The following is a 25,271-nucleotide window of genomic DNA, read 5'->3' as shown; positions in this document are numbered from 1 at the left end:
AACTGGGAGAAGAGGAAAGGATGCATGCTAGCAGATAAATTAGAATCAAAGGAGGATCCCTAGGAGCTGCTGAACAAGTAAGGCAAAAATTAAGCAGAAGCGAAAATGAAGAGGGACTGTGCCTCAGTATACCACTACCTACTCTAATATGGGCTAAACAGAGACAATCTGACCCAGGCCTCAGATATCAAGAGCTTATCAAACAAGATGCCTTCTAGGTTGTGTACCAAGAGCACATTACTTCTGTTACTTTTAGAAAATCTCTTCCAGCACCTTCATTAATTCAAATAGATTTGTTTTGTTTTTTAAGGGATTGGAAACCAGGGTTTGAAGCTAGTAAGCAAATCCTGGATAAGAAGGAGCCTGGCAAGCACTACATTACCTCAAAATGGTTGCCTGAAACAGCATCATGAATTGGCAAAACACCATCCAGGCTTTTACTATTTACATCAGCACCAGCTTTTAGTAGCTCTGCGATAATCTCAGTAAATCCCCTGCTGGAAGCTTCATGGATTGCTGTCCAGCCTGACAAAAACAAAAATCAGGTATGAGCCACCTCACATTTTCATGCTTTATGTTCATGAGCCTTTACCTCACACATACATGCTAACGTGTACATAAATATATATTTAAAACCCATGATACACTGGCCTGTATCCAAAGAATCACACAACCTGTTCTAGGTTCCCAAGACAGCTTTGGACTTGAGTTTCTGAAACAGCACATCATATGAAAAAAAACCCTCTTTCCAAACTGAGGGGAATTCTGAAAGCAGCTTGTGGTTTGTTGTTCATAGGAAGAAACACAAAAGTCTCACTCAGTGTGCCTAAGCTCATCTGCATGCCTAAAGTGGCTCTTTGGATCCTGGTCCCTCTGCATATATGTACATCATCTACTATACATATTTGTCCACATATTTTGATCATATACATATTCTCCCAGAGCACATCATTAATCCATATTCTGAACATTGTTCAATTAACTAGGTTGCAATGAAGAAGAGAAATAGCTAAAAGAAAAAAGTTGAGTCCTTTCTGGATCACAGCACAGCAGAAAACTTTTAAACTGCAAGTTAAGAATACCATACCTGCATTATCTTTTTGATTTACACATGCTCCAGATGCTACTAAAGACTTCACTAGAGACAAATCTCCCTTTTTAGCAGCCATATGCAAACGAGTTTCTCCTTTAGTATTTCTTTTGTTTATTCTGGCTGTTGTAGTACACAGGAGTTGACTAGAAGAAGCTCTTTTCTCCTTTTCGCTAGAATGTGAACAATCTAAAGACATATTATGCACTCATTTACAACTGTGGGAAGTGTTTTGATAGATGCACTATGCCAAACTCTAGATTCCACTCACACCTGGCCATTCCTTTTTCTTTTTTTAGAAAAACTGCTTGCCAAAATGTGCATTCAGCTATGCAGGTGTAAAATATTCAACATTAATCAATTTTTGGATTTTAGTTATATGAAACCTATATCTGGAAACAATTAAGTCTTCTGAAGTTAACATAACAACATATTTTTATAGATGGAATCTATAAGCACCCTGGAGTTAGCATATCTTATTTATATAATCCCATAAATGTGATCAATAAACTGAGGAAAAAGAAGATACCAACAACTTAAAATGATTACATCTAAGCAATGCACAAATGTAAATACTTCCTACCACACATTTGGAGACGTAACTTTGGAAGACTTTGTGTGAAATCCTATACATGCTTACCTGGGAGTAAGCCCAATGAACACAGTAGGACTTACTTCTGAGTAGAGATGTATAGAATTGCACTGTTAATGGTGCTGTAGAGAGATCACTTTTAGCCAACTACAGCTAATGTTCCTGGGGAATTTTAAGATAAAAAGAAAAAAGCATCAGGAGGACTTTAACAAAACACATCTGTGTTTATACATAAAAACACAAGGTCAAAGAGGTTCCACATTCAAATATATATTGGGTATCCAGAGAACTCATAACTTTCTTACAGTGGTGAAAGGAGGGGAGCCTGAGCTTGAAGCACGCTACCACTTCCTTGTCCTCCAGGATTATATCATGCCCTTGATATAATCCTGCAGAACAAGAAGGAATATCTGAAGAGCCCAAAGTGACAGGGTAAATCTGTCAGAGTTCAACCACAGCATTCACTTCTTGAATGTTTGCTTTCAAATAATTATTAACTGCTTACCAAGTGAATCTGGTATTAGCTGTTCCTCAGTTTCACTGAACTGTTAATGGTTTGAAGAAACATTCTTTGCACTACTGCTGGAACACAAATGTAGATTTTGGCAATTCTCATTAAAGTTGGCGCGCATTCTTTTACTTTGGACCGTTTCTAATCCATTTAATTGTAAAAGTACATCTAGCGTATTATTTGAATTTTCTTCTCCATTTGCCTCACCCTGAGTGCTCATTGGAAGGACAGATACTGAAGCTGAAGCTCAAATATTTTGGCCACCTAATGCGAAGAGCCCCTTCATGGATCACTGCCTTGTTGTGGCGAAGGGGCTTGCGTAACTCAGTGAAGCCATAAGCTATGCCGTGCAGGGCCACCCAAGACGGACAGGTCATGGCAGAGAGTTCTGACAAAATGTGGTCCACTGGAGAAGGAAATGGCAACCCACTCCAGTATTCTTGCCAAGAAAACCCCATGGAACGTGTCACAAGGCTAAAAGATATGACGCCGGAAGATGAGCCCCTCAGGTCGGAAGGTGTCCAATATGCTACTGGGGAAGAGCAGAGGGTATTTCCAAGTAGCGTCAGAAAGAGTGAAGCGGCTGGGCCAAACCCGAAAGGACACTCAGCTGTGGATGTGTCTGGCGGTGAAAAGAAAATCCGATGCTGTAAAGAACAATATTGTTTAGGAACCTGGAATGTCAGATCAATGAATCAAGGTAAGCTGGAGGTGGTCAAACATGAGATGGCAAGATTGAACATCGACATCTTGGGAATCAGCGAACTAAAATGGACAGGCATGGGCGAATTTAATTCAGGTGACCATCATATCTACTACTGTGGGCAAGAATCCCTTAGAAGAAATGGAGTAGCACTCATAGTCAACAAAAGGGTGGGAAAAGCAGTACTGGGGTACAATCTTAAAAATGATAGAATGATCTCAGTACGAATCCAAGGCAAACCATTCAACATCACAGTAATTCAAGTCTATGCCCCAACCACTGAGGCCGAAGAAGCTGAGGTTGATCGGTTCTATGAAGACCTACAACACCTTCTAGAACTAACACCAAAAAAAGATGTCCTCTTCATCATAGGGGATTGGAATGCTAAAGTAGGAAGTCAAGAAATCACCGGGATAACAGGCAGGCATGGCCTTGGTGTACAAAATGAAGCAGGACAAAAGCTAATAGAGTTTTGCCAAGAGAACATGCTGATCATAGCAAACACTCTTTTCCAACAGCACAAGAGGCGACTCTACACATGGACGTCACCAGATGGTCAATATCGAAATCAGATTGATTATGTCCTTTGCAGCCAAAGATGGAGAAGCTCCATACAGTCAGTAAAAACAAGACCTGGAGCTGACTGTGGCTCAGATCATGAGCTGCTTCTTGCAAAATTTCGGCTTAAATTGAAGAACATAGGGAAAACCACTAAACCGTTCAGGTATGACCTAAATCATATCCCTGATGAATATACAGTGGAGGTGAGGAATAGATTTCAGGGATTAGACCTGATAGACAGAGTGCCTGAGGAACTATGGACGGAGGTCCGTAACATTGTTCAGGAGGCAGCAACGAAATCCATCCCAAAGAAAAAGAAATGCAAGAAAGCAAAGTGGCTGTCTGATGAGGCTTTACAAGTAGCTGAGGAAAGAAGGGAAGCGAAAAGCAAAGGAGAAAGGGGAAGATATAGCCAACTGAATGCAGAGTTCCAGAGAATAGCAAGGAGAGACAAGAAGGCCTTCTTAAATGAACAATGCAAAGAAATCGAGGAAAACAACAGAATGGGAAAGACTAGAGATCTCTTCAAGAAAATTGGAGATCTCAAGGGAACGTTTTGTGCAAAGACGGGCATGATAAAGGACAAAGAAGGCAGGGACCTAACAGAAGCAGATGAGATTAAGAAGAGGTGGCAAGAATACACAGAAGAACTATACAGGAAAGATCTGAATGTCCCTGATAGCCATGATAGTGCGGTCACTGAACTTGAGCCGGACATCCTCGAGAGTGAAGTCAAGTGGGCCTTAGGAAGCATTAGTAACAACAAAGCTAGCGGAGATGACAGTATTCCAGCCGAGCTATTTAAAATCCTAAAAGGTGATGCTGTTAAAGTGCTGCATTCAATATGCCAACAAATCTGGAACACTCAACAGTGGCCACAAGACTGGAAAAGGTCAGTTTACATTCCAATTCCAAAGAAGGGCAACGCCAAAGAGTGTTCAAACTACCGCACAATTGCGCTCATTTCACATGCCAGCAAGGTGATGCTCAAAATCCTACAAGCTAGGCTTCAGCAGTATGCGAACCGAGAACTACCGGAAGTACAAGCTGGGTTTCGAAGAGGCAGAGGAACTAGAGATCAAATCGCCAACATTCGCTGCATCATGGAGAAAGCAAGAGAATTCCAGAAAAACGTCTATTTCTGCTTCATTGACTACGCTAAAGCCTTTGATTGTGTGGATCACAACAAACTGTGGCAAATTCTGAAAGTGATGGGAGTACCAGACCACCTTACCTGTCTCCTGAGAAACCTGTACGAGGGTCAAGAAGCAACAGTAAGAACCAGACATGGAACAACCGAGTGGTTCAAAATTGGGAAAGGAGTACGACAAGGCTGCATATTGTCACCCTGCTTATTTAACTTATATGCAGAGTACATCATGAGAAATGCCGGGTTGGATGAATCAGAGGTCGGAATTAAGATTGCTGGGAGAATTATCAACAACCTCCGATATGCAGACGATACCACCCTAATGGCAGAAAGCGAAGAGGATCTCAAGAGCCTCTTGTTGAGGGTGAAAGAGGAGAGTGCAAAAGCTGGTTTGAAACTCAACATTAAAAAAACTAAGATCATGGCATCTGGCCCCATCACTTCCTGGCATATAGAAGGGGAAGAAATGGAAGCAGTGACAGATTTTACTTTCTTGGGCTCCAAGATCACCGCAGACGGTGACTGTAGCCATGAAATTAAAAGACGCTTGCTCCTTGGGAGGAAAGCTATGGCAAACCTAGACAGCATAGTAAGAAGCAGAGACATCACCTTGCCGACAAAGGTCCGTCTAATCAAAGCTATGGTTTTCCCAGTAGTAATGTATGGCTGTGAGAGCTGGACTATAAGGAAGGCTGAGCGCCGAAGAATTGATGCTTTCGAACTGTGGTGCTGGAGAAGACTCTTACGAGTCCCCTGGACTGCAAGGAGGTCAAATCAGTCCATCCTAAAGGAAATCAACCCTGAGTGCTCATTGGAAGGACAGATAATGAAGCTGAAGCTCCAATATTTTGGCCACCTAATGCGAAGAGAAAACTCCCTGGAAAAGACCCTGATGCTGGGAAAGACTGAAGGCAAAAGGAGAAGGGGACGGCAGAGGATGAGATGGCTAGATAGCATCACGGATGCAATGAATATGAACTTGAGCACGCTCCGGGAGAGAGTGCAGGACAGGAAGGCCTGGCGTGCTATGGTCCATGGGGTCACGAAGAGTCGGACACGACTGAACGACTGAACAACAACAATGCGAAGAGAAAACTCTCTGGAAAAGACCCTGATGCTGGGAAAGACTGAGGGCAAAAGAAGAAGGGGACAGCAGAGGATGAGATGGCTAGATAGCATCACTGATGCAATGAATATGGACTTGAGCATGCTCCGGGAGAGAGTGCAGGACAGGAAGGCCTGGCGTGCTATGGTCCATAGGGTCACGAAGAGTCGGACACGACTGAACGACTGAACAACAACAATATCTTCCAGAGATATTAGCTTCATTTGCTTGTTGAATTTTTTTAAAAAAGAGTAAATTCCATACTACTGTCTTCATGATTTCCAGAAGCATTTAATTATACTAAATGATGAGGATGAAAACATCATATGGTATATTGGTGTAGACATAATTAGTATTATCTGCTCAATGCTCTTGAAATATTCACCAAATTTTTTAAGACTGCCCAAATCATGATTACAAAATGCTTCTATGAAAATCATTTAACATTTCTATGGCTTCCTCTGCAAGGAAAGATCGTGTCACAAGGCTTCAGTGTGTTTAAGAATGTCATAATGTTTATTACAATAGTCAGGATTAGACTGTAGATAAAACAATGTTTTGGACAAACTGTAGTCACATGCAGTGGTAAGATTAATGTAGAGTGGGGTTCTGACTTAATTGCAAAAAAAGGTAAAATTATACACCTCACCATCTATGTAGAGAAACAGTGAAAGCAAAATAGTATGATGTACAAAGGTTAATCAGTTTTACTACCATATCTTACCATATGGAATCCTGTGAAGAGGATCTGTGAAGTGGGTATGGATTTCATTCAGTGTGATCACAAAGCTAATTCCCCCACGATTTTGTGAGGAAACTGTACATTCAAATTGGTTTTATACTGGTTTACATTACAACTCCACTGCCATATAACGCCAGGAGATATGCATACAGGGAAACATGCCTTCATATCCTCATCTAGATAAGGAACTGTGTATGCAGATGGAGGCTGTGTGCGCCTCCCCAATCCAGCAGCAAGGGGTACACACACCAAACTTTCTTTAAAAAGCAATGATTGCACCTGTTTGGGGGTAGGAGCCAGGGGGGACTGGATTTAATCACTTTGCCCCACAATCCCTCTCCACTGAAGAGCTGGTTGGCACAATTCCAGCTTTTTGAAAAAGCCTTAGATGAGATATGCATTTTCATTCTATGCATTTAAATAAATAAAATAAACATTTATTTTATTTTCTTATTTTATTTATTTATTTAAAACATTTATATATTATCCCTCAGTTAAAAAATTACAGGGCAGTTACCACAAATCATAAAGGATAACAAAAGAACAATTGATTAACAGTAAAATCCCTTGTATACATCTGGAAATGTGAATCTTGGAAAATAACTCAGGAAAAACAAAAAAAAAAGGGAGGCATTTACCCCCCAATTTTCAAAAAAGCCTTGGAAAAAATGTGTGGGTTGTTTTCAACATTTTCCAGTTTTCCGTAATTTTTTCCCAGGCCTTCGACGTTCTATATGGGTCTCTTTGTCTTGCATGCAGCCGTCTCTGATCTGGTTCGCACAACACAACAACCCACAATAAAACAAGCCACGGTGGCTTTACTGTGGGTTGTTGTGTTGTTCAAACCCAGCATAATGGCTTAAGTGAGGGTTAACCATGAACAACCCATGCTGGGAACCTATGGCTTGTTGTTGGCTGTGGCTGGTTTAAGCCACAGGGTGTCCTGCTGTGTGAACTCAGGACCATGGGTTGGGCATGGCTTATTCCAAAAGGCTACAGAGCTGTTGGGCAAGAGTGGCAAAAAGCCGACTGCTCCACTTGCCTGACTATAGAACAAAAATTAGGGCCATAGTTATAGAGAACCAATATGAAACTGCAATTAGCGTACAACTGAAGAACTGGTCTAGGTATATGATCTAATAATGTAACAATATTGGAACACACAATCATTTATAATCTTTGCTGATTTATTTTTTAGTGAAAAAATTTCAAAAACAACTTCTTTGTAAATTATAGCCCCTCGGTTTTTAAAAAGGGTTTTGAAAATGATATTGCAACAATTCTTGAACAAAGACTTTTGGAAAAAGAATTTCACGACTTCTTGAATATACTTATTGTTTAAATTTTCTACTATTACATGTATAACGTTGTATCTACATCATTTTTTCACATTTATATTATTTCTGTTTAAGCACTATTCATTTTCACTAAAAGATAAATCAGCAAATATTATGATTGTTTCAGTATTGTTACATTATTAGATCATATACCTAGATCCATTCTTCAGTTGTGTGCCACTTGCCTCACAAGCCATTTCCTAGCTGTCAAAGTTTGCCTGGCAACAGCTGTGAGAGGATTCGTCCTGCCTCCCTGCTTCTTCCTGCAGTTCAGAACTTCCCAGGGAAGCGCTTCCCATGATTGTGGCGGGATGTTTTGTGCATGCGGCCAAGCTGTTCTTATCTGCACTGAGCAACTCTGGAGGAAGGTGGCTATACTTCCAAGTTTAGTTGTGTCTCCATCCAAACTGTCCCAAAACAACCCCACTTCTCTACCCATGTCACACCTCTCCCCAATGTCTTATGCTCAGAGAAGCCTTGTGCTGCCATCCCCATTAGTAAACAGTAGTAGTAATCTCCATACATGCTAAGGCCACCTTGTTGGGAGTGGCTTAGGACATCACGGGCTCCATGGCAACCATGGGTTTGTCCCAATTAGTATCTGGCCAAACTCATTCAGCAGGGCACGCTTTAGATCTGGTCTTCTGCATAGGATGGGATGATGGTGATGTGGGGCAGAGAAACTTTCTATAGTTCCATTGTCATGGACAGATCGCTACCTCTGGGGTTTAGATTTGCTGGGAGTCAGGGCCTCTGCAGGGGCAGAGGTCGATTAAGATGGTCCAGGAGTCTGATGGATCCAGATGGTTTTCTGATGGTTCTTGGGGATTTTCCTGTCACCTTGGCAGGCAGTCTGCCAAAGCCCTGGTTGACCTCTGGAAAAGAGAAATGGCCCAGGCGTTTGACATGATTTCTTCTGAATGTCCTCTTCTATGGAGTGGAGCCCAACGGGCCCCCTGGTTTTCCAGAGCACTGCAGGCAATGAAATGAGTGGGACGTCAACTAGAGTGATGTTAGCGGAAAACTCGGAATGAGTCCAATCAAGCACGGGCTAGAGGTCATTTGAAAGCCTACTAGATGGCAAGGAGGGCGGCGAAGAAATCGCACTTCTCCACCACCACTGCATCTGCAGAGTTGTCCAGCGGAGCCTTTTCAGATGGTCAGAGGCCTAGAGAACTATTATGCTCTGGTCCACAAGACAAGGAGGTGGACTACTTAATAGCTCATTGTGACCAATTTGTGCAACACTTTACAGAAAAGATCGATTGTATCCATGCTGGCTTGGATGCCATAGTTGAAACAGATCTGGTGGCTGTAACTTTGCCCCCTACTTGTCCATTACAATGGATACTTTTTCGTTTAGTACAGTCCAAGGTGTGGACAGGATACTTGCAGAAGTGAGGCCTACCACTTGTGCGCTAGACCCTTGCCCTGCCTGGTTTATAAAAGCAGCAGGGGGGAGGGCTGGCTGAGTGGGTAAGGGCAGTGGTGAATGCCTATTTTATTACATTTCTATACCGCCCAATATCCGAAGCTCTCTGGGCAGTTCACAAAAAATCTTTATGGCAAGGTGTGGTTCCGTCTTGCCTAAAAGAGGCAGTGGTAAAACCTCTGTTAAAAAAGAAACCTTCCTGAACTCCGCTATGTTGGATAATTTCCAGCTGGTCTCTAATATTCCGTTCTTGGGCAAGGTACCGGAGCATGTGGTGGCTTCTCAACTCCAGGGATTTCTGGATAATGTGTATTATCTAGATCCATTTCAACCTGGCTTCAGGCCTGGTTAAGGGACAGAGACTGCTTTTGTTGCCTTAGTGGATGATCTATGCTGAGAACAAGACAAGTGGAGTGTGTCCCTGTTAGTTCTGCTGGTCCTTTTGACACCTTTGGATACCATTGACCATGATATCCTTTCTGAGGCGTCTGTCTGAGATGGGACTAGGAGGCACTGTTATACAGTGGCTCTGGCCCTTTTTGCACGGGTGATCTCAGAAAGTTGTGCTGGGGGATTCCTGTTCGACGCCATGGCCGTTGGCCTGTGGTATTCCTCAGGGTTCCATCTTATCCATCATACTATTTAACATATACATAAAACTGCTGGGAGAGATTGTCCAGAGCTTTGGTTTTGGTGCCACCAGTATGACATGCAACTCTGTCTCTCCTTTCCATCCACATCAAAGGGAAGTTGCTCTAGTTCTAAATCGGTGTCTGATGTTGGTAATGAACTGGATGATGGCAAAGAAATTGAAGCCTAATCCAGACAAGACAAAGGCTCTCCTGGTTAGTCAAAAGGCAGATCATGGAATACGTTTCAACTTGTGTTGTATGGGGTTACACCCCACCCCCCAAAGACTCAGGCTCGCAGACTTCTTGACTCAGCCTTGAACCTAGATGGCCAGGTTTCTGCAGTGGCCAGGAGTGCATTTTTGCTAGCGCCAGTTCCTAGAGATGTATGATCTAGCTGTGGTCACACTTGCCTTAGTTACATCCTATTTGACTACTATAATGTGCTCTATGTGGGATTGCCTTTGAAAACTGTGTGGAAACTTCAGCTGTTCCAGAATGCTGTGGCCAGACTGTTGACCTGGCCAGTTACAGGGAGCATGTGACTTCCTTGTTACAACAGCTTAACTGGCTATGGGTCTGTTTTCAGGCAGAATTCAAAGTGCTGCTTATGACCTATAAAGCCCTATATGGCTTGAGACCAGGCTACCTAAAAGACTGCCTTCTCCCATATGAGTCTGCCTGGCTCTTAAGGTGTTCTGGAGGGGCGCTTCTTTCAAGGCCACTTTTGGTGGTCATGCAAAAGAGGGCCTTCTCGGTGGTCCTAGCTGTGGAACCCCTTGGTGACGGAGGCTAGGTTCACTCTCTTTCAGCCATCCTTCTGCTGGCAGGCAAAAACTGCTTTATTCGAGTGGTCCTTTGGGATGTGTGTATATTGGGTTGGAGGCTGTTTTTACTTTGTTACTGGTGCGTTTGTTTTAATTCTGTTTCATATATTTGTTTTATTATTGTTTTTTAACAAGTTTTATTCATGATTGTAAGCTGCCTTGAGTGCCATTTTTGGTATAAAGGCAGGGTACAAGTCAAATAAATAATCTAAGAATGAGTCTTAACACCTCTTGCCAGGGGGCTGACAGCTACTTCCAGCTACCTCTACAGCATAGTTTTGCAGGCAGCTGTAAATGCCAAGGGAAAGTTCATAGACATGAATGCTGGTGTTTCTGAAAGATGTGATGACACAGCTATCTTTGCTATCTTCTGGAATTCACCTGTGGTAGATAAGCTATCCACAGGCACATTCTTCACTGCCCCCCTGTAATGGTTAATGGGGTCCCCATGAACCCTCTCATCCCGAGCGACCAGGGGCGTGTTTCCACACTATCGGCTTCACTTTGTTTGCAGCTTTGTTGCGATGTTTCCCCAATTGCATCTTCTCCTTTTCCTGTTTGCACAACCCTTAAAGACTTGGCTTATCATCACTGTAGCCAGGGACTCTGTGCTGTTTCCACTGAGCTCTAATCGAATTATTTTCTTGATGGCTGGGTGGAGTCTGAGTGGAGTCTGGGTTGAGTCTGATTACCTCATCAGTGTTCCCACCTCCTTGGCCATGTTTCCAGGACAGCGGAAGAAGCTAATGGAGGAGTATGGGATTTTTAAAAAGGAATCAGGTTTGCTGTGAAGAGAGGCTTCCCCCCTCTCCCCCACTTTTTCTTTTCCCCTGAAAGTCCAGATGCACCTACATTTCAGGAGCAAGCCTCATTGAGCACAATGGGAGTTACTTCTGAGTAGACACATATATGCTTGTGCTAGGAAAGCAGGGGGAGAACACAAAGAGGGAAACCAGCCCCCATTTTAACTCAGAGGACCTCACTGACCACAATGGAGATGAAACTTCCGGAAAACAAGGAGGGAAAGGGTTTGGTCACTGAGGTCAGAGCGACACACCCACAAGGGCCAGGCTACACGCTCCATGCGCAGGACTAAGATACCGAACCAATGTGGTTGTGGAAACAGCTCAGTAATGGAGCTGAAGAGCTGGAAAAGTCGGACTATAACCAGTCTCAGAAGAAGCAGTTTTTCCACATTAAATTGCAAGGCTGGTGCTGAATGGCCACGACATCATGGAAACACAGAGACCTCACCATGCAGCCAGGTTGGAGTAAATTGGTGGTGGAAACACATCTCAGGCTTTCGCACTTCAACTGTGGCACGTAGCACCATACCATGCTCCGAGAAAAAAACTTCAACTACTACCACAGCAGAGTGAGACTAGCAGTGGGGAGAGCATTTGGGAGACTAAAGTCACTGTAGAGCTCTCTGTATGTGCTTCTTGATGTTGAGGAAGAGCTAGTTATGGATGTTATCATCACATGCTGCATTCTTCACAATATCTGTTAATCAAGGGGTGAGATGCTCCTGGAGAACCGCCACCTCCCTGGACCTGGGGCTGAAAACAATGCCATCCCCACTGATCCCCAGCACTGGCAGCATGCCCCTTGCCCTCTGAATCCCACTCAGAAAGATTGTCGCACCGTAAATTGCCAGCAATAGAGGCCTTGCCCCAGTTTGCAAGGAGCTATAGTCTCTGACACCGATTCTGAGTCAGAAGGTCCCGACATATTGCTCACTTCATCTGGGACCATTATCCACACTTTCTCCATGGCTAACTACTGGGTGCTACTGTGCATGGCCATTAGGTGCTTCCCCCACCCCCCCAAAACAAATGAAGCGCTTGCCTGCGTCCTATATATACCCTGACAAACCTGTTCGTAAACTATCTGTTGTAATCCATGCCAGTTGTGTGTTTTTTTATCTAACGTAAATGCAGTGAGCAGAGTTGGGGGTGGTGGCTGTTCCAGGCCCAACTGAAGACATTGCAGCTTCAGTGCCTACCACTAACCTCCACTTCACCATTCTCGGGGGTGAGGGGGTTGGAAGCCTGGGAAGTAACTGAGTGGTGGGCGCTTTGACATGCCAGACAAGTGCGGATGGAAAATGGGAGGAGGGTGCACAGGTGAACAAAAGGCCAGTGCGCCACTGCTAGCAGGACAGCAGAGCAGTGGGGTGGAAATGAGGAAGAGGAGGAGGGGTGGAGGCTGGAGGGTGGCATCACAGCAGGACGGTGTGCAGGGAAATGAAAGGCCAGCATGCTGCTGCTAGCGAGAAGGCAGTGCAGTGGGCTGGAAAGAGGGAGGAGGAGGAGGAAGGGTGGAGGGTAGCATTGCAGGAGGAGGAGGGTGCATAGGTGAATGAAAAGCGGTGGGCCGCTGCTGCTAGCTGGAAGGCAGAGTGGCCGAGAGGAAAAGGGGAGGAGGAAGAGGGGTGGAAGGTAGAGTTGCAGCAGAGAAATGGTGCAGTGATCAAGTCCCAAGGCTCCTTCCAACACTGATAAAGGGTGGCAAGGATGTTTTACAAGGCTCCAATGGGAAGCAGGCATCGTGGAGGTGGGGAATGTTGTTCTGCTAAAACAAGGCTTTAAGGGAAGGGTTTCATAGGGCCAGTACAAACATTCCCAAGAGCAGCCAAAGATTAATTTATGCCCAGACGTGAACGGACCAATGGCAAATAGGCTGCTGATGTACTTAAGCCTTGCTAGCAGTTGCCCACCCTTCCATGCTGCAAAGGCTCCAGAGATACATGCTGGGAGTGGGTGAGGAGGGAAACAACCCACGACTTGCGAAAACAAGCCATGCGCGATCATCTGGTGGCAGTGCCGTGGTTTACCTATGGGTAAAAACAACCCACTATGGCTTAATTAGACAATAAGCTTTCGTGTTGTGCAAACTGGCCAATTGTCTCTCTCAATGTCAAGATGGATTACCTTGAAATGGTTCTTTGTCCAGCATCTGTAAAATCATAAATGTGTTATTCTCCATTCTACTGCCATTTTCCCTTCTCTCAAGGCAAGATGTTCTCACATTTCCTTCTGCTCTTCGTCCCACTGTTTTACCCTCATGCACAGCAGGAGTGAAAATTCTTAGCTGATTGGCGCAAGAAGTGTCAGGGCTTTCAGAAACACCAATTCTATTAATATCCTGATAAAATGCACAAGTCGAGGATATTTCCATGCTAACTTGAACTGTTTGTTCATTACATATTCCAACAGCTTTAGAGGTATTTTTATCTGGGTTTTGGTCTACATTTACATTATATTGTTCAGAAAGAACTGTACAATCTGAATCACTAAGATGTGCAGTTCCTTGCAGCAATAGAGTGGTTGTGTTTTTTGACTCTAACAGATTTTCTTCTAAATAAATAGGTTCTTCAGTCATTGATAAAGTATCTTTCAGATCCAGTTCATGCTCCAATATTTTGCCTCTGTGGCAGTGTAGATTGCTTTTATCTATAGAGTTTTCAAAATGTATGTATTGCTCTGGTGATCTATTTTTCTCATTAACAGGATTAATGTCTTCTTCTCTAATATGTAGGCTGTCCCCTAAAGTACCATCTTTAAGACAAGGGGACCCATTACTATGCTTCATGGCACACTGTCCTTCCTCCTGCTGGGACAAACTGATGTCTTTAAACAAGGGAAGTGTAGAGTTCATACTAGGCTCTTTCACTAAAACAGTTACAGAAGGTAAAACAGATTCATCTTGAATAAGATACAGTGATGTGACAGTACAGGAATTAGTTACTTGATCTTCTATTGCTCCTGCCAGCTCAGTGCTTTGGTGAGCCTCTTTCCTTTCTGATGAACCATCACTATTACTGTTACTGGAGTCACTCTCTTGGTGTATTTCTGACCCTATGAGCATGCTGGCCTCTTCTGTAGCTTCACAAATTCTGTCTAAATTATTCTGATGATACACCAAAGATCCATCTATTCCTTTCATAAAGGAAAGACTAGCTGTATGACCAGAGTCATTCTGTGTCTCCTTTCTTTGGTCATTTATTATTGTTTCCTCACCTGGTGTACCCAAAGAATATGATGGTCTTCCTCTGACTGACTGCTCTGCCTTTGAAACCAAACATGCACCTTTTAATGTTGTTGTATTCAATATTCTACAACTGTTTTGTGTTGGAGAGGAAGAATTACTTTGTGAATTCCTTTTTCTCTTATTTTTTTCTAGTTTTACACTGTCTTGTTTTCGTACCTTAGTATTATCAATAGACGAATGCTGAACTCTTTCACCTGAGCTTGTTTTTACCTGGAAAGCAATACATCGTAGTTAATGGAACAGAAACCAATCCAACTGCCAGGATGTATTTGCTAGACCCTACCAAATACTTCTTATCAGAATGGTTTTTGATGATTACATTGAAGCAAAAAAGCCTTTGCATTAGGACAGGACAATACAAAATAATTTCCACTTTGCACTAAATGGATCTGATATTACTAGTTACAAACGAATTATTACGGTTTGGGCTCTTAAAAGTACTTAAGAAATTCTCTACCTTTTCAGTTTGCATTAAAATAGCTTAAAATTGTTGTTGTTGTTGTTGTTCAGTCGTTCAGTCGTGTCCAACTCTTCGTGACCCCATGGACCATAGCACGCCAGGCCTTCCTGTCCTGCGCTCTCTCCCGGAGCGTGCTCAAGTTCATATTCATTGCATCCGTGATGCTATCTAGCCATCTCATCCTCTGCCGTCCCCTTCTCCTTTTGCCTTCAGTCTTTCCCAGCATCAGGGTCTTTTCCAGGGAGTTTTCTCTTCGCATTAGGTGGCCAAAATATTGGAGCTTCAGCTTCATTATCTGTCCTTCCAATGAGCACTCAGGGTTGATTTCCTTTAGGATGGACTGATTTGACCTCCTTGCAGTCCAGGGGACTCGTAAGAGTCTTCTCCAGCACCACAGTTCGAAAGCATCAATTCTTCGGCGCTCAGCCTTCCTTATAGTCCAGCTCTCACAGCCATACATTACTACTGGGAAAACCATAGCTTTGATTAGACGGACCTTTGTCGGCAAGGTGATGTCTCTGCTTCTTACTATGCTGTCTAGGTTGGCCATAGCTTTCCTCCCAAGGAGCAAGCGTCTTTTAATTTCATGGCTACAGTCACCATCTGCGGTGATCTTGGGGCCCAAGAAAGTAAAATCTGTCACTGCTTCCATTTCTTCCCCTTCTATATGCCAGGAAGTGATGGGGCCAGATGCCATGATCTTCGTTTTTTTCATGTTGAGTTTCAAACCAGCTTTTGCACTCTCCTCTTTCACCCTCAACAAGAGGCTCTTGAGATCCTCTTCGCTTTCTGCCATTAGGGTGGTATCGTCTGCATATCGGAGGTTGTTGATAATTCTCCCAGCAATCTTAATTCCGACCTCTGATTCATCCAACCCGGCATTTCTCATGATGTACTCTGCATATAAGTTAAATAAGCAGGGTGACAATATGCAGCCTTGTCGTACTCCTTTCCCAATTTTGAACCACGCGGTTGTTCCATGTCCGGTTCTTACTGTTGCTTCTTGACCCTCGTAAGGTTTCTCAGGAGACAGGTAAGGTGGTCTGGTACTCCCATCACTTTAAGAATTTGCCACAGTTTGTTGTGATCCACACAATCAAAGGCTTTAGTGTAGTCAATGAAGCAGAAATAGACATTTTTCTGGAATTCTCTTGCTTTCTCCATGATGCAGCGAATGTTGGCGATTTGATCTCTAGTTCCTCTGCCTCTTCGAAACCCAGCTTGTACTTCCGGTAGTTCTCGGTTCGCATACTGCTGAAGCCTAGCTTGTAGGATTTTGAGCATCACCTTGCTGGCATGTGAAATGAGCGCAATTGTGCGGTAGTTTGAACAGTCTTTGGCGTTGCCCTTCTTTGGAATTGGAATGTAAACTGACCTTTTCCAGTCTTGCGGCCATTGCTGAGTGTTCCAAATTTGTTGGCATATTGAATGCAGCACTTTAACAGCATCATCTTTTAGGATTTTAAATAGCTCAGCTGGAATACTGTCATCTCCGCTAGCTTTGTTGTTACTAATGCTTCCTAAGGCCCACTTGACTTCACTCTTGAGGATGTCCGGCTCAAGTTCAGTGACCGCACTATCATGGCTATCAAGGACATTACTATCATGGCTATCAAGGACATTAAGATCTTTCCTGTATAGTTCTTCTGTGTATTCTTTCCACCTCTTCTTAATCTCATCTGCTTCTGTGAGGTCCCTGCCTTCTTTGTCCTTTATCATGCCCATCTTTGCACAAAACGTTCCCTTGAGATCTCCAATTTTCTTGAAGAGATCTCTAGTCTTTCCCATTCTGTTGTTTTCCTCGATTTCTTTGCATTGTTCATTTAAGAAGGCCTTCTTGTCCCTCCTTGCTATTCTCTGGAACTCTGCATTCAGTTGGGTATATCTTCCCCTTTCTCCTTGCTTTTCGCTTCCCTTCTTTTGTGAGCTACTTGTAAAGCCTCATCAGACAGCCACTTTGCTTTCTTGCATTTCTTTTTCTTTGGGATGGATTTCGTTGCTGCCTCCTGAACAATGTTACGGACCTCCGTCCATAGTTCCTCAGGCACTCTGTCTATCAGGTCTAATCCCTGAAATCTATTCCTCACCTCCACTGTATATTCATAAGGGATATGATTTAGGTCATACCTGAACGGTTTAGTGGTTTTCCCGACGTTCTTCAATTTAAGCCGAAATTTTGCAAGAAGCAGCTCATGATCTGAGCCACAGTCAGCTCCAGGTCTTGTTTTTACTGACTGTATGGAGCTTCTCCATCTTTGGCTGCAAAGGACATAATCAATCTGATTTCGATATTGACCATCTGGTGACGTCCATGTGTAGAGTCGCCTCTAGAGTCGCCTCTTGTGCTGTTGGAAAAGAGTGTTTGCTATGATCAGCATGTTCTCTTGGCAAAACTCTATTAGCTTTTGTCCTGCTTCATTTTGTACACCAAGGCCATGCCTGCCTGTTATCCCGGTGATTTCTTGACTTCCTACTTTAGCATTCCAATCCCCTATGATGAAGAGGACATCTTTTTTTGGTGTTAGTTCTAGAAGGTGTTGTAGGTCTTCATAGAACCGATCAACCTCAGCTTCTTCGGCCTCAGTGGTTGGGGCATAGACTTGAATTACTGTGATGTTGAATGGTTTGCCTTGGATTCGTACTGAGATCATTCTATCATTTTTAAGATTGTACCCCAGTACTGCTTTTCCCACCCTTTTGTTGACTATGAGTGCTACTCCATTTCTTCTAAGGGATTCTTGCCCACAATAGTAGATATGATGGTCACCTGAATTAAATTCGCCCATGCCTGTCCATTTGAGTTCGCTGATTCCCAAGATGTCGATGTTCAATCTTGCCATCTCATGTTTGACCACCTCCAGCTTACCTTGATTCATTGATCTGACATTCCAGGTTCCTAAACAATATTGTTCTTTACAGCATCGGATTTTATTTTAGCTTAAAATACTTGACTGTTAATTTATACCAAGTGGTCTTTATTAGTTTTACCTTAGGCTGGCTCTGGCTTTTGTTGACGCTATTTTGGTCACTAACTGGGTCTTCTATAAGCCTATCAGCTGAAAATAAATATGAAGGAAGACATTTGGACCAGTTTTTTCGGAAGTCTGAACTTTAATGAGACATAAATGTTATTACCTATGTAGAAATTAAATTAGAAAGGATCAAATGAAAAAATTAAACATCCTGAAGTCTTCCCACATTGAGGCGCTATGAGAATGCTCGTCTATATTGCTGTTATGTCTATTTCCTCTTATGATGTAATATGGAAATATTTAAACATGTGTCTACTTCTGAGCCAGGCTGAATACAATGGATTTTTAGAGCAGCAGTGCAGCTACTCTAGGGGTGGCACTGTGGTCAATCCAAACGTAACTTTCCTCTCCAGAGTCAAACTCTGGGGAAGAAAAATATTATGCAAAATTAAACCAGAAACCATCTATGTATGACATCGAGCTCCCCCACAACCCACCATCTCCAGAGCAGTTTAGCACTTTTTAAAAAATACATTAGTAAGCTAATGAATGGATGGACATATGGTGCTTTCAAAAATTGTATAAGGCAGACAGTCTGCCTCAAGCTGAGATGGGGCTGATGACAGATAGCTGACCATTTAATTCACCAGACTTCACCGAACTTCCTAAACTTCACCATACTTGCAAGTTTTGAAGTGGCTGGATCCAGGAAGCACATATGCAGAGGCAACATACCCTCTGCTGAAAGGAAGTGGAGCAGCAGCACGAAAGATGAGGAAGTGCAACGGGAAGAGCCCTAGCAAATGGCAAAACAGCCTGGCTGAAAAAGAGAGCTGTACCCAACTACAATTGTCTTAGCCTGGCTGGAGTGTGGCCATCCATCTTTCCATCCATGGCTTTGTTAATTGCTGGCTGGCCAACTGTCACTCCTACTGTTGCACAATGACCATTGTCATGCAAGAGGACTCCTGCAGCCATGAGCCTTGGTATCAGCCTGACCTTGCTGACTGCTGTTATATTTGTGAAGGAGCTCAAGAATGAGAAGGGGGGACATTTTGGGGTCTATTTGTTGAATGTAAATGCCATGTTCTACCTGGGTGTTATCTTTCTACAAATCAACTCTGAGTTTTCCAAAGGACATAAGAATCAAATATGGCAGACCTTAGCACGTGCTGCAAAATTGCACAGGTCAAAATGATGTATATGACAACTACTTCACACTTATGTGGCGCAATTCTTGAATACCAGATGCCTTCAATACAAGACAGAAACACCCCTGTCCCAATTTCAGAATTTAGTTGCTGTTCAACATTTGTCCTCCAGTTTTATATCGGGGTGATCAGACTCTAGCAATATGAATCTGAGATAGGATTCTTGATTTACCAAAAACTGGAAGCATAGCCCTCCCAAATCTGGAGGCATTGTTAACAAAAATATGCATTTTTCATGTCTATGGAGTGGCTGGATGATACAGCTAGAAACCTATTTGCTACACCGTTCAAAGTACAAAATTCAAAAAGAACATTACTAGAATTTCACACACACACACACAGCTTAGAAAACACTGTTGTTTCAATTGCAGTTTGGAAGAACGTATGCCTTATATAGTACACATTTCAGTGTATCACATGTCAGCAATTCCTGATTAATTAATACACACACACACACAATGAATGCCACTTTGATAACTGAGCAATGATCCATGAGAACATGACAGAAAAAAGCTCAGATAGATAAAAAGTCTATTTTTTGTAGTTTGTTTGTGAATGTGTTAATGTTGTAACACTTTCCTACCTGATGCTGACCTTCTTCTAGATTTAGCTATATAACTTGCAAGTAGTTTCCTCATATGTTTGTCAGTAGCTTCTTCTAAGGCACTCTTCCCTCTCTCATTCTTGAATCTTGGATCAGCTCCATACCAAAGCAGTAACTCTGCCACCTAGAGGGAAAGATGAGTCTGATATTTTGTTCCAACTCTTTCACCTTCCATTTCTCTATCAGAATATAGAAAAGTCACCCTCTGCGAGACCCACATCAGCACCTGGGATAGCAAATAAAAGCCAAAACCTCTCCTGTACATTGCAATTTCCTAGTTACACATATAGTATAAACAATTATGGCCCTGCAACAAAATATTGCAGTGCATCCCCAGCCACTAAGAGTAGTGCTTCTGTTTAGGGTTCTAGAAAGCCTGGAAAAAGAGTGTTGTAGTGCTCTTCGGAGCTGACAGCAGGAGAGGGAGAGAGGAGGTTTTTTCTTCTTGTCCTTGTGAAATCTTCCCCCACTGTGCTATATGAGGGATGGACAGACATCGAGCTTACAAGATACAAGATCCACCAACTGGAGCCATGAGTGGCTGAGAAAGAGTGGTGGGCACACACTTAGAACTAAGGAACAAGGCACCTCTGAGTGCATCTCATTCCAGGAATTTGTTTTCAGTACCAGAACTGAGCTCACATTCCTTTAACACAAAAATCTGTTCCTGGTTTTCCCACAGGGTTTTTATCATTTCAGTAGCCTAATTTGGGGAAGAGCAATTTGTTGCTATCCTTAAATAACTGGGAGTTAGAAATCTTTGCTGATCTACTACAAATCACCCACAGGTCTACTGGCAGATCTTGATCTACCCTCTGACCTTTGTAGTGCTAATTCTGCATTACATAGTGCTAAAGGACTCAGGTTTGCAGATGGCTGCCTGCCTTGGACTTGAGAACTTCATTCGAAGTATGGGGAGGGAGAAGTCTCTGGAGACTGACACCTTCAACGATCCATGGCTCTGGAGGATCTGCACTGAGCACATGCAGGCTTCTGATTTGTTAGCTTTCTAAAATAAAATCTAACCATTACTATTCTGTGACATATGGCACTGTCTGCAAAAAGGAAGGGGGGGGGCTACAAAAATGGTCACAAAATAAACCCCTATGTGTATTAGATAAAACATGTATTTGTAAATTAGATACACTTGTGATTGGGATTTCTCCCCCTGAAACCAAGTTAATTCATAATCCAGCATTTAGGTTTGGATCCAAAGCTCAATGTGCACTCCAATATGCACACATAATTTATGCACATAGCTTCCCATTCAGTTTAACAGTGGTGACAGCTCTACATACTCAGCTTCAGTGGTGAAGGGTTGAATTACAGTAGCTAAACAGTAGCTTTTCCAGCCTTACAACTCTAAGAATAAAAGAAGGCAAAAGTGTCTGCATAGGGAGAACATTGAATAATATTCAAAACAGAAAACACCACCAGTTAAAGAAATCTGTGGATGAAAAAGCCTGCAAGCTGAACATGCTAAATTAGTGTATCTCATTTGTGTTATATCCTCTATCTCTATGATTTGGAAGAAGCTCAATATGGCAACTCTGTCACTGTCATCAACCCTCAACAACTCTTCTGTCCCCAAAGACACTAAAAAACTTGTGCAGTCCAATGGGATTTACTCCCAGAAAGTGTATATAGAATTGCAGCCTAAACCATACCCTCTCCCTACAGGATACATCAAGTGAAAAAAGAGAGCTGTCTTCTCTAAAAGAGGAGCAATGACTAGTATCCTTTGACTGCATTAGAAGATTCTAGCAGGAACATGATGGCAGACTGCATCACTGATATTATGTATAAGAAGTATAACATGAATATATAGAGATCAATCAGGAAGGGGTGTTGGGAACAATGAAGTCCATTTCTGCATTCTACAAAAGTCTAAATACATGTCTAAAATAAATTAATCCCCTGGTCTTCAAAGGCAAAGTAATTGTGACCACATTGTTAGCAAAATACATGCAAAACTGTTGGAGGAAGGAGTACTCATTGCAATAAGAAAGGAAATGGCATTTGCTAAATATGTGGAAGTAAACAAAGACTTGTAGAATTCAGGAACAGCTTTAGAAATGTTAAGACTCCCCCTGGCTGAATAGACCTTCTGAGACAGGAATGCAACTGCTACAAGATGACTTGCAGCAGTTGTATTGCAAAGGAGAAGGTAGGCCTCCTGAACCACACAAGGTATCAGGGTGATGAGTTCTTTCTTCCTTTTCCCACTAGATAGTGAAAGACAGGAGCTCAAAAAATGAGACAACAAAGTTCAGGCAATTCCTGTCTCTGGCTGGCATGGCAAAAATACTGAAAAGCCTGAGATGGCAGAAAGCCTCTTCTTCAAGCAGGTTACCATCATACACAGCAGGTGATACAAATCCATCAGAGTAGCCACTTTTGACATAGCCTGTCTTGTCAGTCCGGAACACGGCCTCTCTCGTTTGACAGGATAACATGACATCACCCTACACAACACACTTACAAAACATAACCCAACAGCCACAGAGATACTACAGAGCCTTCCCTAGTACTCTTGAGTGTTGTACCTACTCTACCTTGGTACAGCAAGCAAAAGCGCAGCAACAGCTACCACTCATTTCCTAGGCAAACATAGAGGACTACACGGGGTAGGAAGTACTCCATAGCTCAGTTAGCAGGCAGCATATACAGCAGGAGTGCAGAACCCCAGATGAAGAAGCCAAATACAGCCCACCTGGGCTTCCAATCTGGCCTTCCAGGCTTCCCCATTTGGCCACATCCTTTTACCCTGGCCCCACCCCCTTTCCCCTGACCACTGATCATTTGCTGGCTTCATGATTTTTGTGCAGTTTTTCCCCATTCTAAAAGGTTGAAATACCTCTCCTAAGTCTTAGTTACTTTAGCTTTAAGCTAAAAATATGCTGGTATTTTTGCATTTTGGCCCTGCCCCTTTGCCTTCGGCCCTGCCCACCACTGGAATGTGGCCCCCAAGACCTTCTCTGAAATGGAATTCTCTCACACCCAGAGCAATAACCATATCCCTAGACTGAGGCGTAAGGAGTTTGGAAAACCCATGGCTCCCCAGATGTGTTAAAGTACCATGGAGTGGGGTGGGTGGGGGGAACAATGCTGCCACACAGATGCTGCAGACAACACAGCTGCATTAATTTCTCTGTGAAGGGAGAACACTTTTGTCAAGGAAGAGGGTAGATGCACTTGGAAGACTGGGAAGCACAACAGGCAACTAATAGGAACCAGCACTAAAACATGCTCAGCAGCTCATCAGAAAAAAAAAGCCCTGAAATGAGTAAAGGAGGAGCAGGGCTTGAGCCTTGCCATTAGAAACATTGCACTGAGCCCCCAAAGGCAAAAATAATCTTTTCACCGAGCAACCCAAACAATTATTTGAGATGCAAAGAAGTGAGGGAGGCAATACTAGAATCCATTCCTCTCAGTCCACAGAGCAACTCCCCAACCATCTAGCCATGAGAAAGACATATGATGGGATCCTTGTGATCTCCCAGGGGCCCAGACTGCAGATCAAGCCATGCTGACCAGTGCTGAGGGGCCTATGGGGTCATAGCCTACTGGACTAACACAAGTTTAGCACGCATGTTTGACCTCTCAATTCAGACTAGTAGAAAACATTGGGGAACACACCCCTCAGAGATATACTGAGAAAGCACATTGTCATGGTCAGCCAGAAGGGGGATGCATAGGCCAACAACACTATTAACTAATTTCCTGGATCTTACATGCCTCAATCAGGATGCTTGTCATTTTGACTAGCTCTCTATATCCCATCTAGACACACCTTCCTTGGGGGCATTTAGCTCCAGCAGACCTTGATATCCATCTTCCCAGTCTCAACTTCATGCAGCCCAACTGCATGATTTATCACATGAGCAGCAACCAGGAGGATTGTTAGCTGTTAGGAGCCTGTCCCCTTCCCCTTGCTGTTACCGAAGTGGCCAGAGAAATGATGCAGTCCTTGCTGAGCCTTGGTATGGTGCAGCAGTGGAGATCCTCCTGGGGCCCCCAGTCTGTAGGCAGCCAAAGTAAGTAACCAGTCTAATAACCTGGTAGACAAGGTGACAATCCCTTTCTTGAGGGATGGCCATGTTGATGATATTATCCATTCAGTCGTGTCCGACTTTTGGCGATTCTATGGATCATCTCTCTCCACGTATCCCAATCTTGTACTATTTCTTTGAGCTGTTCCATGCTCTGGTTTGTATCCATTTTGATGGTATCTAGCCATCTTGTTCTTTGGTGGCCAGGTTTCCTTTTGTCGCTAACCAATCCGAGCATAATTGCTTTTTCTAGTGAGTTCCTCTGCATAACATGGCCAAAATAAGTCAATCGCAGTTTCATGATTTTTCCATCCAGTGACATGTCTGGGTTTATACGTTCCAGTACTTGCTTATTTGTTATCTTAGCTGTCCAAGGAATGTGCAAGAGCCTTCTCCAACACCACAGCTCAAATACATCAATTCTCTTTCTGTCTTGTTTCTTCATTGTCCAACTTTCGCATCCATGAGTAACTATGGGAAACACGGTGGTACAAACTACACTGCACTTAGTTGTCAAGCTGATGTCCTTGTTTTTCCATATTCGGTTCAAGCTCATCATTGTTGTGCAACCCATCGCAATTCGATGTTTTATTTCTGGGCTGCATTCACCGCTATGATTGATCTGCGATCCTAAGAAAATAAATTCTTCTACACATTCAAACTCTTCACCATCAACTACTATGCTGATGTTTCCATTCTTTGCAGTGGACATGAGCTTGGTCTTTTTCATGTTTAAGGAGAGGCCAAACTTCTCACTCTCTTCTTTGATTTTCTTGATCATATATTCCAGACCTTCTTTGGTTTCTGAGAGAGTTGTGTCATAAGCATAATGAAGATTATTTATAATCCTTCCGCCAACCTTTACCCCGATTTCTGTTTCTTCGAGCTCTAATTTCCTCATGATCATTTCAGCATAGAAGTTAAAAAGAAAAGGTGAAAGAATGCAGCCTTGCTGTACTCCTGTCTCTATTTTAAACTGATCAGTATCTCCGTATGATGTTCGAACAGTGGCTTCCTGATTTGTGTACAATGATTGTACTAACTTGACCAAATGTGCTGGTACATTTAATTTCATTAAAAACTGTGGCATGGAGTTCCATAGACCCAAGCCTGAAAGATTTACAAAGGGAACATAAATGGGACATCCACACTGTGTTGTTACAGTGTTGCAAATCCTTTGTTGTTTTTGCTGCAACAGACTAACGTGGCTGTTGCAGCAAAAACAACAAACGATTTGCAA

At 43.0% G+C, this 25,271-nt stretch overlaps 1 protein-coding gene across 1 annotated transcript in view; it reads right to left on the bottom strand.

Moving 5' to 3' along the window:
• Window positions 1-25,271, bottom strand: part of ANKRD31 (ankyrin repeat domain 31) — a 98,837-nt gene that overhangs the window by 25,888 nt on the left and 47,678 nt on the right. Inside the window, 7 exon segments of the mRNA XM_084833466.1 lie at window positions 383-525; window positions 1,088-1,279; window positions 2,188-2,427; window positions 13,613-14,614; window positions 14,711-14,942; window positions 18,181-18,248; window positions 19,959-20,103. Of these exon segments, the coding sequence (XP_084689592.1) occupies window positions 383-525; window positions 1,088-1,279; window positions 2,188-2,427; window positions 13,613-14,614; window positions 14,711-14,942; window positions 18,181-18,248; window positions 19,959-20,103 (2,022 nt within the window).

This window comes from Heloderma suspectum, chromosome 2, assembly GCF_057233095.1.
Source record: "Heloderma suspectum isolate Gila_16-S chromosome 2, 16-S_ref, whole genome shotgun sequence".
Taxonomy (NCBI): domain Eukaryota; kingdom Metazoa; phylum Chordata; class Lepidosauria; order Squamata; family Helodermatidae; genus Heloderma; species Heloderma suspectum.
Note: the sequence above shows the minus strand (reverse complement) of the source record. Positions and strands in the feature narration are given on the sequence as shown.